At 33.4% G+C, this 12,579-nt stretch overlaps 1 protein-coding gene across 1 annotated transcript; it reads left to right on the forward strand.

Moving 5' to 3' along the window:
• The first annotated feature begins 5,143 nt into the window (after positions 1 to 5,143).
• Positions 5,144 to 6,475, forward strand: LOC133194373 (complement C1q subcomponent subunit B-like). The gene is made up of 2 exons (XM_061330341.1): positions 5,144 to 5,366; positions 5,796 to 6,475. The coding sequence occupies exons 1-2, from the start codon at positions 5,318 to 5,320 to the stop codon at positions 6,182 to 6,184; spliced, it is 438 nt and encodes a 145-aa protein (XP_061186325.1). The 5' UTR covers positions 5,144 to 5,317; the 3' UTR covers positions 6,185 to 6,475.
• The last annotated feature ends 6,104 nt before the right edge of the window (positions 6,476 to 12,579 follow it).

Here is a 12,579-nt window from a genome sequence, read left to right on the forward strand (position 1 = left end):
ATTTCCATTTTCATCTTTGATATTGCTTTCTTTTTGTTTGCATTCATTAAAATCCCTTGAGAAAAAACATGACTGCGTAAGCAGCGTTTGACCATAGATTCTGAAGAGCGTGGTGGGGCAGTTGGTTTGGAGTCTGCAGGGTGTTCCTCTGGAAATATTTGTTTAAAAATACAACAATTCAGAAATTGCTGTTTTCATTGGTTGAAAAGTACTTTGGCTAGATTAAGGAATGGAAGAATGTCTGCTTTAGGTAAACACGACATTTCATAGACACCACACAAACATTACAAGATTACAAACGGAAGTGTGATGGACCGGGCAAGGATGCCAAAGCACTTAATGATTACTATGCGACGTTAGATATTTTGCTTGATATAGTTTGAAAGAAAAGGTCACCATCGCTGTTACAACCTCTCTGACCACCATTGTTAACCGCCAACCTTACATCAGCGCACAAAAGGTGCGCAATCGGCGTCGAGAAACTAGTTTGCATGCAAGAGGGTTATTCGGGGGTGTTGTGTTGAATTAAATAAAGACATCGTCAAAGAGGGAGTTTCGATAAGGCCGCTCAGCGGCCCACTTTTTTTTTCATAAAAATAAATTTCAATTTATTTTTTCAAAGTTAGTTTAGAATTCAAGATAATTATGTTAACTTTTGCTATTTATATTTTAAAAGTTAATATGAGATGAATTCACACAGTAGTTGACACATACTTAGAGGTACCCTCAGATCCGTTAACATTAGGCTTATGGGAAAATATAAAAAGTGTGGCATTTTAAATTCCATATATAGAATATGAAGTGCATGAGGGACACTCGCCTAAATTTGCTTAATAATTAGATATACTCTGAAAACTAATGTCTTGAAATATGATGAGTGTCGCGTGTGCATTTCATAGACAAAAATTGAAAATTGCATAAAATTTGCATATCTAAAATTAGAAGCTTCTGGTTTCTTGATCTGACTCTGTGTTAAAATACTAAGCCAAAAGTAGCATTTTTTTTTAAATTAAAGAATCTTAACAATAGAAAACATTATCGTATCCTATCTTCATATCGATAATTTTTTTCGTCGCCAACGTATAACGTTAAAGTCACATTTTTAGTTCACCTCCACCCGAAGATGGGGGGCGGGGGTGTGATACCGTCGGCATCGGTCTTCCAGATAAAAGTTTTTGAAGCAGATTTTTTTTGCAAGTATATCTAATGCCCTATAATAATCAGATTCACCTGATCTAGTGTGTTTCCTTGTCACCAGTCAGGTTTCAGATGCTGCATTTTCAGCCAAAGAATGTCCAGGTAAATATTTTAAAAGCAGATTTAAGTTTTTGGAGCAGAGCAGCTGTAAGCACCCGTTGACCAGTCTTGCTTCATGATGCATCTTCAGATGCACGCTATACCAGACTTGCTTCAGATGCTGATTCTGACCTACATTTTCTTAATGAATGAGTAGGTTAAAGATTTTGAAGCGGGTGTCATTTTTATGTAACTATGAGCCCTATCGTGACCAAATTTGCACTGATGATGCATCTAGGATTGCACACTACCAGACATGGTTCAGATGCTGGATCTTCCTTACATTTTCCGACTGGCTGAACAAAAATAAGTTTTAGAGCAAGTCCATTCTTTAACGTTATTTATCATGCATAGTTATTTTACATAGTTATTTACTTTCTTGTAAATAGAAATCCACGCTCCAACGTGCCAGAAAAGTGCACATATATCTCGGTGTGGTTGACCTAGGGAACGTGGATTGTTTTAAGTCTGGATGTTGAGGCGCATATTTCTGCAGGATTAAAGACATATCTTTAGGTTTACATATGTATTTCGAACTGCGGCTCTGGTCTAGCAAATCATATATAATGAATTCTAAAACTCTCTAGATGAGAGGTGACTAGAGTTGGTGAAGCAACTAAAGTATCTATGGAGAGCTGGGAAAAGAGAGGAAATAAGTCCTGGCTGGGATTCTCTCAGTTATGCTGAAAACATAACGCAGATCTATGTGGGCAAATACTTTTAAGTTTCATTATGTGTTGGCCGCAGGAAATCTTTTTGGCACCCGCCGGATCATATATTTTTCTAGCGGCCGCTGAATAATTATGCAGCGGCGACCAGATAAAATATTTTTCTTACTTTGCACCTACAGGCTTCCGTAGCAATATGATGCTTTTGAATATACTTATTATTTATGTGTGTATATAAAGCTGCATTTATTTTTTAATTGTAACGATTTTTCCTTTTATTTCAAATTTTTTTTATTCAATTTGATGATATTAAGGTATAGTTTTATAAAACATGTAGTTGTATAACCTCATTGATGAAAATATATTGCATATACCTGTATATGAACGTTTTAACGTTTTCCTATCTCATGTCTACATATCTTTTCATTTGCATTTTTCGTTTTGGAAAAGGTTATGTATTGATTAAAAAGTTTATGTATAAACTGTCAATTAATTTTGATTTTAAACTTTCTGTTTATGTTTACGTTTTATTACATGTAGTTTAATTAATCCTCTTTTAAAGAAAAGTAACATTTAACACACCAGAAAGATATCGCTCCTTAAAAAAACATTCGCACAAAATAAATACCATTTTCGTAAAAAAAAAAAAATGTTAAGGTTGAAATTGGTTAATTCATGTCTTTATTCAAATTTATCTTGTTTCATTTACGATTTTGGACGGTTAAAAAACCGACTTTCCCCCTATAAAAATGTCTAATCAAAAAAATATACGAATGGGGGTATACTTAAATTTTCAATTATCACGTGACCGGAAAATGCGCAACATAAATCATATTCATAGTTTTAGGAAGATAAGGAGTTTTTCTACAAAATATCAAAATTTCATATTTCGTGAGGGGCCGAAAAACGGTCTTATCGACCCCCCCCCCCCCTTTGACTCCAGTTGGCAAAACGGCAGTTTAGATTCACTAGTGACGATGGAGCAAATGTCGTCTTTGCAGATGGAAATACTGAGTGGTGCATTAGCAATTTTGTCTATTGTATGGAATGTAATGCTATATACGCAAACCAGAACAAGAAACATAAGTATATGCACAGTAAAGTGACAATATTTTATTTCAAATACTTGCATACAATTCATAAATCTAACGGTTTTTGCAGAGATTGACTCTACGTAATTGTTTATACAAGCGATTAAGATTAACGAAATTAACTTGTAACACCATAAATAAGATCAACTTTTGCCGTAAGCATCTGAGTAAATTAAATTAAAATCAGTTTTTCGGACAATTAAATTGATTTTTTATCATGTCATAGGCGTCGGAACCGGGAGGGGGGCTGGGGGGGGGGGGGGGCTTAGCACCCCCCCACACTTTTTTTGCAAAGATAGACATAATATAGGCATTGAAAATTGGGGCTTACCTTTTTTCATTGGATAAGTCCCCCCTCCCCACTTTCAATTAGCCACCCCACTTTCAATTTGCTTCCGACGCCTATGCATGTGATAAGATTTTATGAATTCTCATCGGTCAGCTGTAGGAAAGCCGATTTTTGTGACGGGCTTGAAAGACATTTTTACTCAATCTTATAGCCCCTTAAAAGAAGGTTCGACCCTTCATTTGAACATTTTTTTTTACACAAGAAAGAATATTTTACATTAGAAATAAAAATCTTTGTGTTTCTAAATATTTCATCACACCTCTAGTGTGTTTCTTGTTATTTTAACTAATATAATGATGATTCAATCCTGACTGTTCAATTTTGTACAAGCTTACATGATACTAGTAATTATTCCATGAAGGGTATTTTTACCTGTCTTAAACAAGTCAGGTGATAGTTCACAGTGAGTACTTTTCGAGCATAATTGAGTTCATTTCTGCCTTCTGAAAATACTGATCTTGAGCAAATTAATAGGAGTTCCATGTGAAAGTAGCAAACCATGATAAAATACTTCTGGCTGTGTCCTTTTGTAATTATAAATATAGATCAAAGACAAGATTGTGAGTAAACCTGTCTTGTACTTTTTTTACATTTCTGGGAGGGATATCATTCTTGCTGCAATATGAATTAGTGTAAAATCCTAAAAAGTCATCAATTTTTAAAAAAAAAAAATTGTCTTATAATTCCATTTTAATTTTAGAAAGAGGAAAGAGAGAGATTACAACAGGTATATAGCCCCATACAAAACTTTATATATTTGTGATAGCAAATTCTTGGGGGACGCAATATTTGAAAAGCAATTTTCTTTCATGCATTGTTTTCAGAAAAACTCAAAGCTTAAAATTTAAAATTTATATTCATGTCAACATAGTGCAACTTTTATCTATATTGATAAAAATGTACATTAAAAAAAAGTATGATTAAATAGCTAAATCAAAGTGTTTTGAATAGCAAAACCAAGCTATACCAGTATAGCTATTTTTTAATTCATCTACAGAGCTTAATCAATTTTAAGAGTTGTGCAAGACCTGTTTTAATTCTTAATCATTCTTAAAATATTTATATCACCATTCCAGATCCAAGGGAGAGCTATGAATATGACCATAAAGCCCATGACCTATTGATTTAATAAAGACATATACAGAAGATCAGTAAATAATGATGACAAGTGGGAAACAGCCAGGTTAATATTCACAAATTTTAGGAGTTTTCAACATTTAAGACCATGAAGACACAACTCCTTCCCCTTTTCCCCCTTCCCAGCCCCCGGCTCGTTTATGTATAAATTATTCATAGCTTGTTTTGGTATAAAACAAATTGTGAATAATACAAAAATGAACATGTACACAAAGTAAAATGGCAGGTCTCTGAATGATTTTCATTTTCTAATTCTAGGAGGTTGGGCTTTATTAATTTATAAGTATAGATTTTACAAATGTAAACCTGTTTGCAAAATTTCTAGACCCGTGCCATGGCCGGATAAAAGTGACCATATGCCTGTTTAGCAGGTATATATTGTCACGAATAAAGCGATAAATTTTTCCAGGTACATCTTCATTTTAAATTTTTTTGTGTGATTTTGTTCCTCTTTCCTTCCAAGGAAATATTTTTTGACACTTTCTGGTTATAAAAATTGAAGGTCTAAAATCCTGGATAGCAATTTCTTTGCACGCTTTTTAAGTTAACGATTTTTTCCCAGCACTATTGTCAGCAGCGGACAATTGTGATTGGACTATTGATATTGTGGACCTGCCTGTGGTTCACGTGACTTTAATTATTGTCAAAAATCGTGAAATTGTCCGTTTCAAGCAACAGCTTTCAATCCTCCTGCTTGTTCACCGATTGTAATTAATATTTGGATAGATATAAATAGGGGAAATTAAATAAAATTTTCAGTCATATCTTGTACAAACATGTGGCAACTAAAATTTGCAATTCTCCTTTGTGGTATCGTTGCAAATGGTAAGTTTTTTCCTTTTTTTCTATACATTTGTATATACTTTCAATCTTTGACATCGAATGTCATACAGGTATATCTGTTAAGTACATAAGGGGATACTTAGTTGAATATACACATGCACCAATGGTTGTGCCAGTTCTTTTCAGGAGTGATTAAAAACTATCTTTAAAAAAAAAAGTTTGGTTTTTCATATTAAAAGAAAATTAGCTTGATCTTATTAAGACAGATGAAATTTTTCCAAATGATTAATTTAAAATAAACAGATTCTTTCTTAACCTTTTTTTGCATAATTTTGTAATTTGACCATATTGAACTATTGTTCATTGCTAGAGTGAATTCCTTCCTTGAACATTAATTGATTAAAATACGCTTCTTACCTATGCATGCAACGGATTTTAATTCAAATCTAAGGGAAGCGATCTTATTTACAGCAAAACCAAAAATAGCCTTCACTGCAACCTTATCAAAAAATACAAACGTTGGTTACCATGAAGCTGTAAAGTATAACAGGGTCTTAACCAACATAGGAGGTGCCTACCATCCATGGACAGGGCACTTCAAAGTCCCATACAGCGGTATTTATCTGATTTCATGCACGGCAATGAGTGAAACCAAAAAACCTGCCTACCTACAGATTGTAAAGAATCACCAAGTTTTGACAACAATATTTTCGAGTACAAAAACCTTCCCTCAGAGTGCGCAAACCCTGATTCTACAGCTAAGGAGAGGCGATCGTGTCTGGGTTTGGGGACGATATGAGCGTCTCACACTGCGTGATAATTCCTATTTCAATGTATTTTCCGGTGCTTTGCTGCATTAGGCTTGCAGATAAACCAACAACTTTTAATGAGGAACTGCAGTAATGTCCATTTTTTGTGTGATTTCAGCTTTTTCTACAAGACGTGCACGTATCGTAACATTTAGCTATGATGTGTAATCTTTTTTTTTTTTTTTATAATTTCAGACGTGTAACCTTTCAATTGTTACATTGAACATTGTCCAAAAATGTTATTTATTCTCTTTGTATTCTTCTTGGGGAAAATGTATATGTAATTGTTGGCGTTTTCTATTTACAGCTAAACTTTCTTTTTAAATTAAATCTGCAAACTAACATGTGCATGGTTTGTTTTTTTTTTGAAAATACATTTAAGTATTTTTTTTATTTATTTATTTTTTGTTTTGTTTTTTGTTTTTTTTTTTGTTTGTTTGTTTGTTTGTTTGTTTGTTTGTTTTTTTTGTTTTTACACTTTGGCACTAACAATTAATCTGACAACACCGTTATAAAAAAGATGGAGGACAGTGATTAATCTAATTAATCCCCAAAACAACACAAAATCGAGAACAGATCAAAAACAATTGCAGACCCTGGAAGCATCGTATGAATGATGCCTAGTTATGGCACGCCGATTGCATCAAAATTATTTTCTGCACAACGATCACAATTTTATACACGAGCTTGATGAAAAATATACACGAGTAAAATAATAATGCACGTATCGGTAAAAATTGCACATAGTTTGAAAGATTTTAACACAAATATACCGAAAAATACACGAATCCGAAATTTTTTACACGGTTAAGGGGTATAAAATGCACAAACGTAAAAATCAAAAACTGCACGAGCAGAGGAAACTATAAATTACTCAAACAATTTTACCTGCGCATACAGCTGCGCATATCATTATTATGCACATAGAATATTCATTGTGTTCTTGGTTTTCTGTACTCTTTATCTTTTCATGAGAAGATAAAGAGTAAATGTAATCGAGAGAAAATGGCGTTGACGATGGCAAGCATGTATTTGTTTGGCAATGCTTCTTTATTTCTTTGCTAAAACTCGATCCTATTTCTAGATAATGCGAATCGAACGAATGAAGTGGGGTTTTTTGTGAAGTGTGTGAGAAAAATTTAATAGCTGTTCGGAGATATTAATTATGTTTTATATTGACCGAGATTCTAGCCAAAATATGGAGGTATATGATACCGGACATAAATTGTGACAAGAAAGGAATCGCATGCTTGTGCTATAATGCAGGGTGAAAAAGTACCATTGCATATGATGCACTCGACTCCGAACTAAAAGTAATATTCAAAGACAAAACACAGCAAACTCTAAATTCCTAACGATAAAAAGTACGGCTGACTATGATCTTGATTCTCCCTATTTAGGTGTGTGTGTGTGTGCGGGTGAGGGTGTGTGTGTGTGTGTGTGTGGGGGGGGGGGTTATAAACGCTCTATGGCCTTTGAGAATTCTCTAACTTATAGATACAACTTTAACGGAAAGAACTTGTATAAAATAAAATTAACACATGCATAATAAAACGATTAATAATATGGATTCTTCATGAAAATGATGACAGAATTATTGCTGGTTATAATCATTAAATTGTAGAATTTATTTTGGTTCTTTTCATTTGTACAAATTATGGATTCATTTCGGCAGATTTTTTTTCATTTAGGAATAGGAAATTATTCAGTTGGCTGGATATATTTTTTTTTCCAAAAAGCTTAAATATTGGGGATAACCATACCTTAGATATAAACAGTATGTATTTAAAGTCAAACATTACAAAATATTTTATTTCTAATTATAAATGGACATGTATCGATGTTTATAAAATATGAGGATATCCATTTTGGTTGGATATGTTATGAATTCCTTCCTTGATATCGTATATATTTCAGTCATAAACTGCTCAATAAAAAACCAGACATTCTTAAGGGTAAGCGTTACCCTCATTCGTAATGGCGATTACTTGATAAATGTTTTCACTATTAATAAAAAGGACCAGATAAAGGGAAAATATATATACTTCATGTGCTTTATGTACATGCGGTTTTGTGTTTAGTTACTTAGAATTTGTCCAAATGAAATAACAAAACTCTACTCAAATGATCCTGGCACCGGGAAACACATGTTCAGTGGCGGATCTGGTTCGTGGATCGATTGGAGTCACAACATTTGAATCTATGTATTTGTTAAAGTTTCAAATCGTTGGACCATAATGACACATCAGAAATTTTAAAACAGTGAATTACTAAATAAAAGGAGTTAAGAAAAATTAAAAAAAAAAAAAAAACACACACACACACACATAAATTAAGCTTTAATTCACATAAATAAAAGGACTGTATAATTTTTCTACATTTTCATGGAGCTTTATGAAATCACCACACGTTGTTCAAAATTAAGACTAAATGTATTACTTTGTTACATACATATATCAAAATGTGAGATATGCGTTTTAATATTAAAGTAAAAATTGCACAAATATTTGCTCGATTTTCTTAACTGTTGACTTCCAAACAGTTTTCAGTCAAATTGCATAACCCAGATGATCTCAGCATTGCTTCAAAATCTTTGTATGAAATGCTAGTAATCCTTAATCAAAAGTTATTATTGTTGTGTCAAATAGCTATAAATCGATTAGCGTACAGGTGTCTTTCGTTCCAGAATCAGCAGGGAGGGATCTCTGTATGAAAAGGTCACTTATGCACATCCTTGATAATTACCAAAAGTACACACAGTGGGTGATGGAGGAGAAGAGTTTGATTTGTTGTTAACTCTCCTGTATTATATCACATGTTTTTATTTTTATTTAGCCTATATGTCATTTTTTTAACTTTCAAAAGAAATTGCTATATAGAGGAATCACATACTTAAAAATAATCCAACAATTAAACCCACAACCGGTAATATGCATTCCCCATTTTTACGTTATCTCTACAAGTATTCTGTGTAGAATGTTTTTTAATCGGGTGTCATATACTACTTAAGATTGTGTGCCTGTCAATTTATCTACATGTATAATATACGTTGTACATATTCTTGAGAGTCTAGTGGAATTTTAAAAGATTCTTTTTTTTTTAAAAAAAGATTACTAACAGGACGTTACTCATCCTTTTGTATTTATACATGTATTATGTTTCAAGCATCCAAGCCACATTGACCTTTCTCTAATGAATATTAGTGAAATGTGCGCAATGAGGATGCGTTGCGTATTATGTCGATGTTGTATTCTCACTCGTTGCAGCTAGTTTTCGTTTTTACGTTTGTGTAATTTCCTCACTACATCGTGTTAATTGTGCAGTTTTTCTATAGTTTGTGTAAATTTCAATAACTTCGTGTGTATTTTCCTCACTTTTTGTCTGTTTACTTACTCGTGTAATTTTGTTAAGGTCGTGCAGAAAATAATTTTGAAGCAATCGGCGTGCCATACCTAGTTAGTGCATTCCCTGTAAACCGGTCACACTTGTCGTGCGCCCTTTGTGTTTATCTGGGAAAAGAAGAAGTCTGTAGACAAAAGTAGTATGAAAACAAAGGGTTTAACGTGTCAGTCTATATTCTACTCAGCAATAAGTTTTATTTGCAAACAATGTCATAATAGCGACTATAAGATTTGCAACATTCTGGCTTGAAAGCCCCGTAATATCATTTTGTTTTGTCAGTAGTATTCATCTGTTTAAAAACTGTTCTATATAGAATATAGGCCTTTGCGTTAAGGGTCAGTTTGGAAACATTGATGCCATATATGCAGTTGATAATAAAATACCAAGGGTATTGCTTTAAAATATGGGAAGTTGTCAGTAGAATAGCTTAAGTCGTCCAGTTTGTGCATAATAGCTGACAGTTTTCCATTAACGTCTTTATACAGTAAACCACCTAAATATAGAAAAGATTTGGCATTTGGCAAACTTTGAGGTGTCTTTTCTTCGAGTTCACTGCGATACATACAATCGACATATGAATGTAAATAAATATTGTCAAGTAATAAAACGTTGTCGAAATTCATGTATCTAAATGTAAGAAGACTACAATAAAGTTTTCCCTCTTTCTACATGGAAAGTTCTTGAATACATTGTTCCTCATTAAAAAAAAAGGTCTGTGCTTTCTCATTTATACAATAATATCTACAATTCCTGATTTGAGACATTGATAAACGCAAAAGATCTAAAAGTATGAATATACATTTTTCAAGAAGTCACTTTAACTATGGTGTTTAAGTTAGGAATAGGAAGAAAAATATTTCTAGTAAGTTTTAAAACGTATAGAAGCATCTAATGCAAATAATTTACCTCATGTTCACATGTATATACATCCTAATAAATCCCAACGAACTAGCTAGGCAGTTCTCTTTACAAAAGCTTCTATATTCTACATATTAAAAGATCTGTTTGAACGGCTTTTTAATTTTTATTCTATTATTTTTTAATTTTTATTAACAAAATTAATTTTTTTGCAAACACTGCACAAGGTGAACAAAAACAGCAATCATGGCACTTCAGACTAAACAGGGTTTATACTACATAACATATCTTAGAAAACTTCATTGAAATAATCAATCTCCCATTTATTGAGTAAACTGACTCTTTGTAGGGGTTTGAAATTAACAGTGGGGGCCAACAACATCTTTATTCAGCAACCAGTCTGTCTTTTCAATTTTGAAAAAAAAATACTGCTCCATAAATAGCCCACTTTTAGTCCTCCATTCCGTAGACAACAGGAAGAATATTGAATCAGGAAACTGGCTCCATATTAATAAAGTGGTGAGTTTTCAAGTCCACAGTGTTCCAAGGTGGTTATCATAGGACTTTTTAAATAATACACCAAGGCGAAGGCGTAGTCATGGACATCGATCATGCAAAAGACCAAAAGTACATGATGTCTCATATTGGATTCGCTTTTACCTTACGTCAATAAACAATTAGGTCTTCATCATATCGGCACAAAAAATCACTCTGTTCCCTTGAACTATTCAAAGAAGCTAAAGCAAGTCCGTAGTTGGATTCTTCAACTCCAGAATGTAGACTACTGTTTGTGATCATGGACAGCACGGGCTCTTTAAAGGGGCCTAGACACAGATTTGAAGTTAATATTTTCTCAAATTTTCAAATCTGTGTCTAGGCCCCTTTAAGCTATATCACGTGTATGGAAGGTAATAATTCCGAATCAGCCTGCCGGGTCCTTAAGCTTAAACGTGGTACTGGCAAAGGTAGAGATACAGACTGTAAATACTGGTAAAATTCTTAATCATAAAAAAAATTCAGTCTTGCATTCCATCATATTTTATGCGGGTCTATGACCTGTATTTCCAACAGATATTCCGAAACTGTTGTTTCCAAACTTTTTAATTATATTAAACAAATCCTACCTTGACTAATTGTTGAACATCTAAAAGAAAATCCTCCTCAGTGTTTTAGTTCTTCATCTTCTTTCAACTTCATATAATATAATCTTGCTAAGCAGATTTTATTCAAAAACTTCTACATGAAAAGACATCTCTTGCTGTGGCTATATGAATTCAACAGTAAGACATGTCGGCGAAGTTTTATCATTTAACAATATTCATTTTCATTCCTACGTTGAATCGATATATCCCTTTGATCTCAAAATAAAAGATACCAAAGAGTCTCAAACATTTGTTTCATATTTGGATATTTTACTAGAAAAAGACATCAATGGTAATCTAACAAAAAAAAAACCCTCTATGATAAACGCGATGACCAACTTTTCTATCGTCAAATTCCCTTATTTATATAGCAATATACCATTATCATCTGCATATGGAGTTTATGTCTCCCAGTTGATTCAATTCGCAAAAGTATGCTCTGTGCTCTAAGAACAGTCTCTAAAACGAGGCAAGCTCTTGACAAATAACTTGATGAAACAAGAATATCAACAGTCTCCTTTAAAGTCAACATTTCGTAAGTTCTATGGTCAATACAATAACCTTGTCAGCAAATACTATCTATCATTAAGTCGAATATTGACTGATGTTTTCATACAAATTGTTAGGACATTATTTTCACACTGAATTGTCTATGGATTTTCCCGATTGTCCGATCATGAAAAAGAGAACACAGCGGGTGTGTCCGGTGGACAAGGGATGCTTACTCCTCCATGGCACCTGATCCCACTTCTGATGTTTTAGAGGTTCGTGTTTGCTCTGCTTCAAATTTGTATCGTTTCTATGGACATATGAGCTTGACTACTGTTCGTTATCCTTATATTTCATACTTTTTACGACCGGTCACACGCGCCGTGTGTCCTTGAAACAACGGAAAAATCCGTCGACGATCCATGCAGTGTGTAAACAATGGCCTAACAATAGGCATGAAAAACTTCAGTCAGCACATGACCCAATGATAGACTGCATTTGCTGACAATGTCATTGTATCGACCATAGAACTTACGAAATAATGACTTTCAACGA

Source organism: Saccostrea echinata, unplaced genomic scaffold (genome assembly GCF_033153115.1).
Source record: "Saccostrea echinata isolate AGI-Se365-2 ecotype Australia unplaced genomic scaffold, CSIRO_AGI_Sech_v1 ptg000029l, whole genome shotgun sequence".
Lineage (NCBI taxonomy): Eukaryota > Metazoa > Mollusca > Bivalvia > Ostreida > Ostreidae > Saccostrea > Saccostrea echinata.

Excerpts from the sequence above, each read along its gene's own strand:
- LOC133194373 (XM_061330341.1), top strand. The coding sequence starts at position 5,318 with ATGTGGCAACTAAAATTTGCAATTCTCCTTTGTGGTATCGTTGCAAAT. Across the intron at positions 5,367-5,795 it reads TTGTGGTATCGTTGCAAATG|CAAAACCAAAAATAGCCTTC; the intron begins GTAAGTTTTTTC and ends TCTTATTTACAG.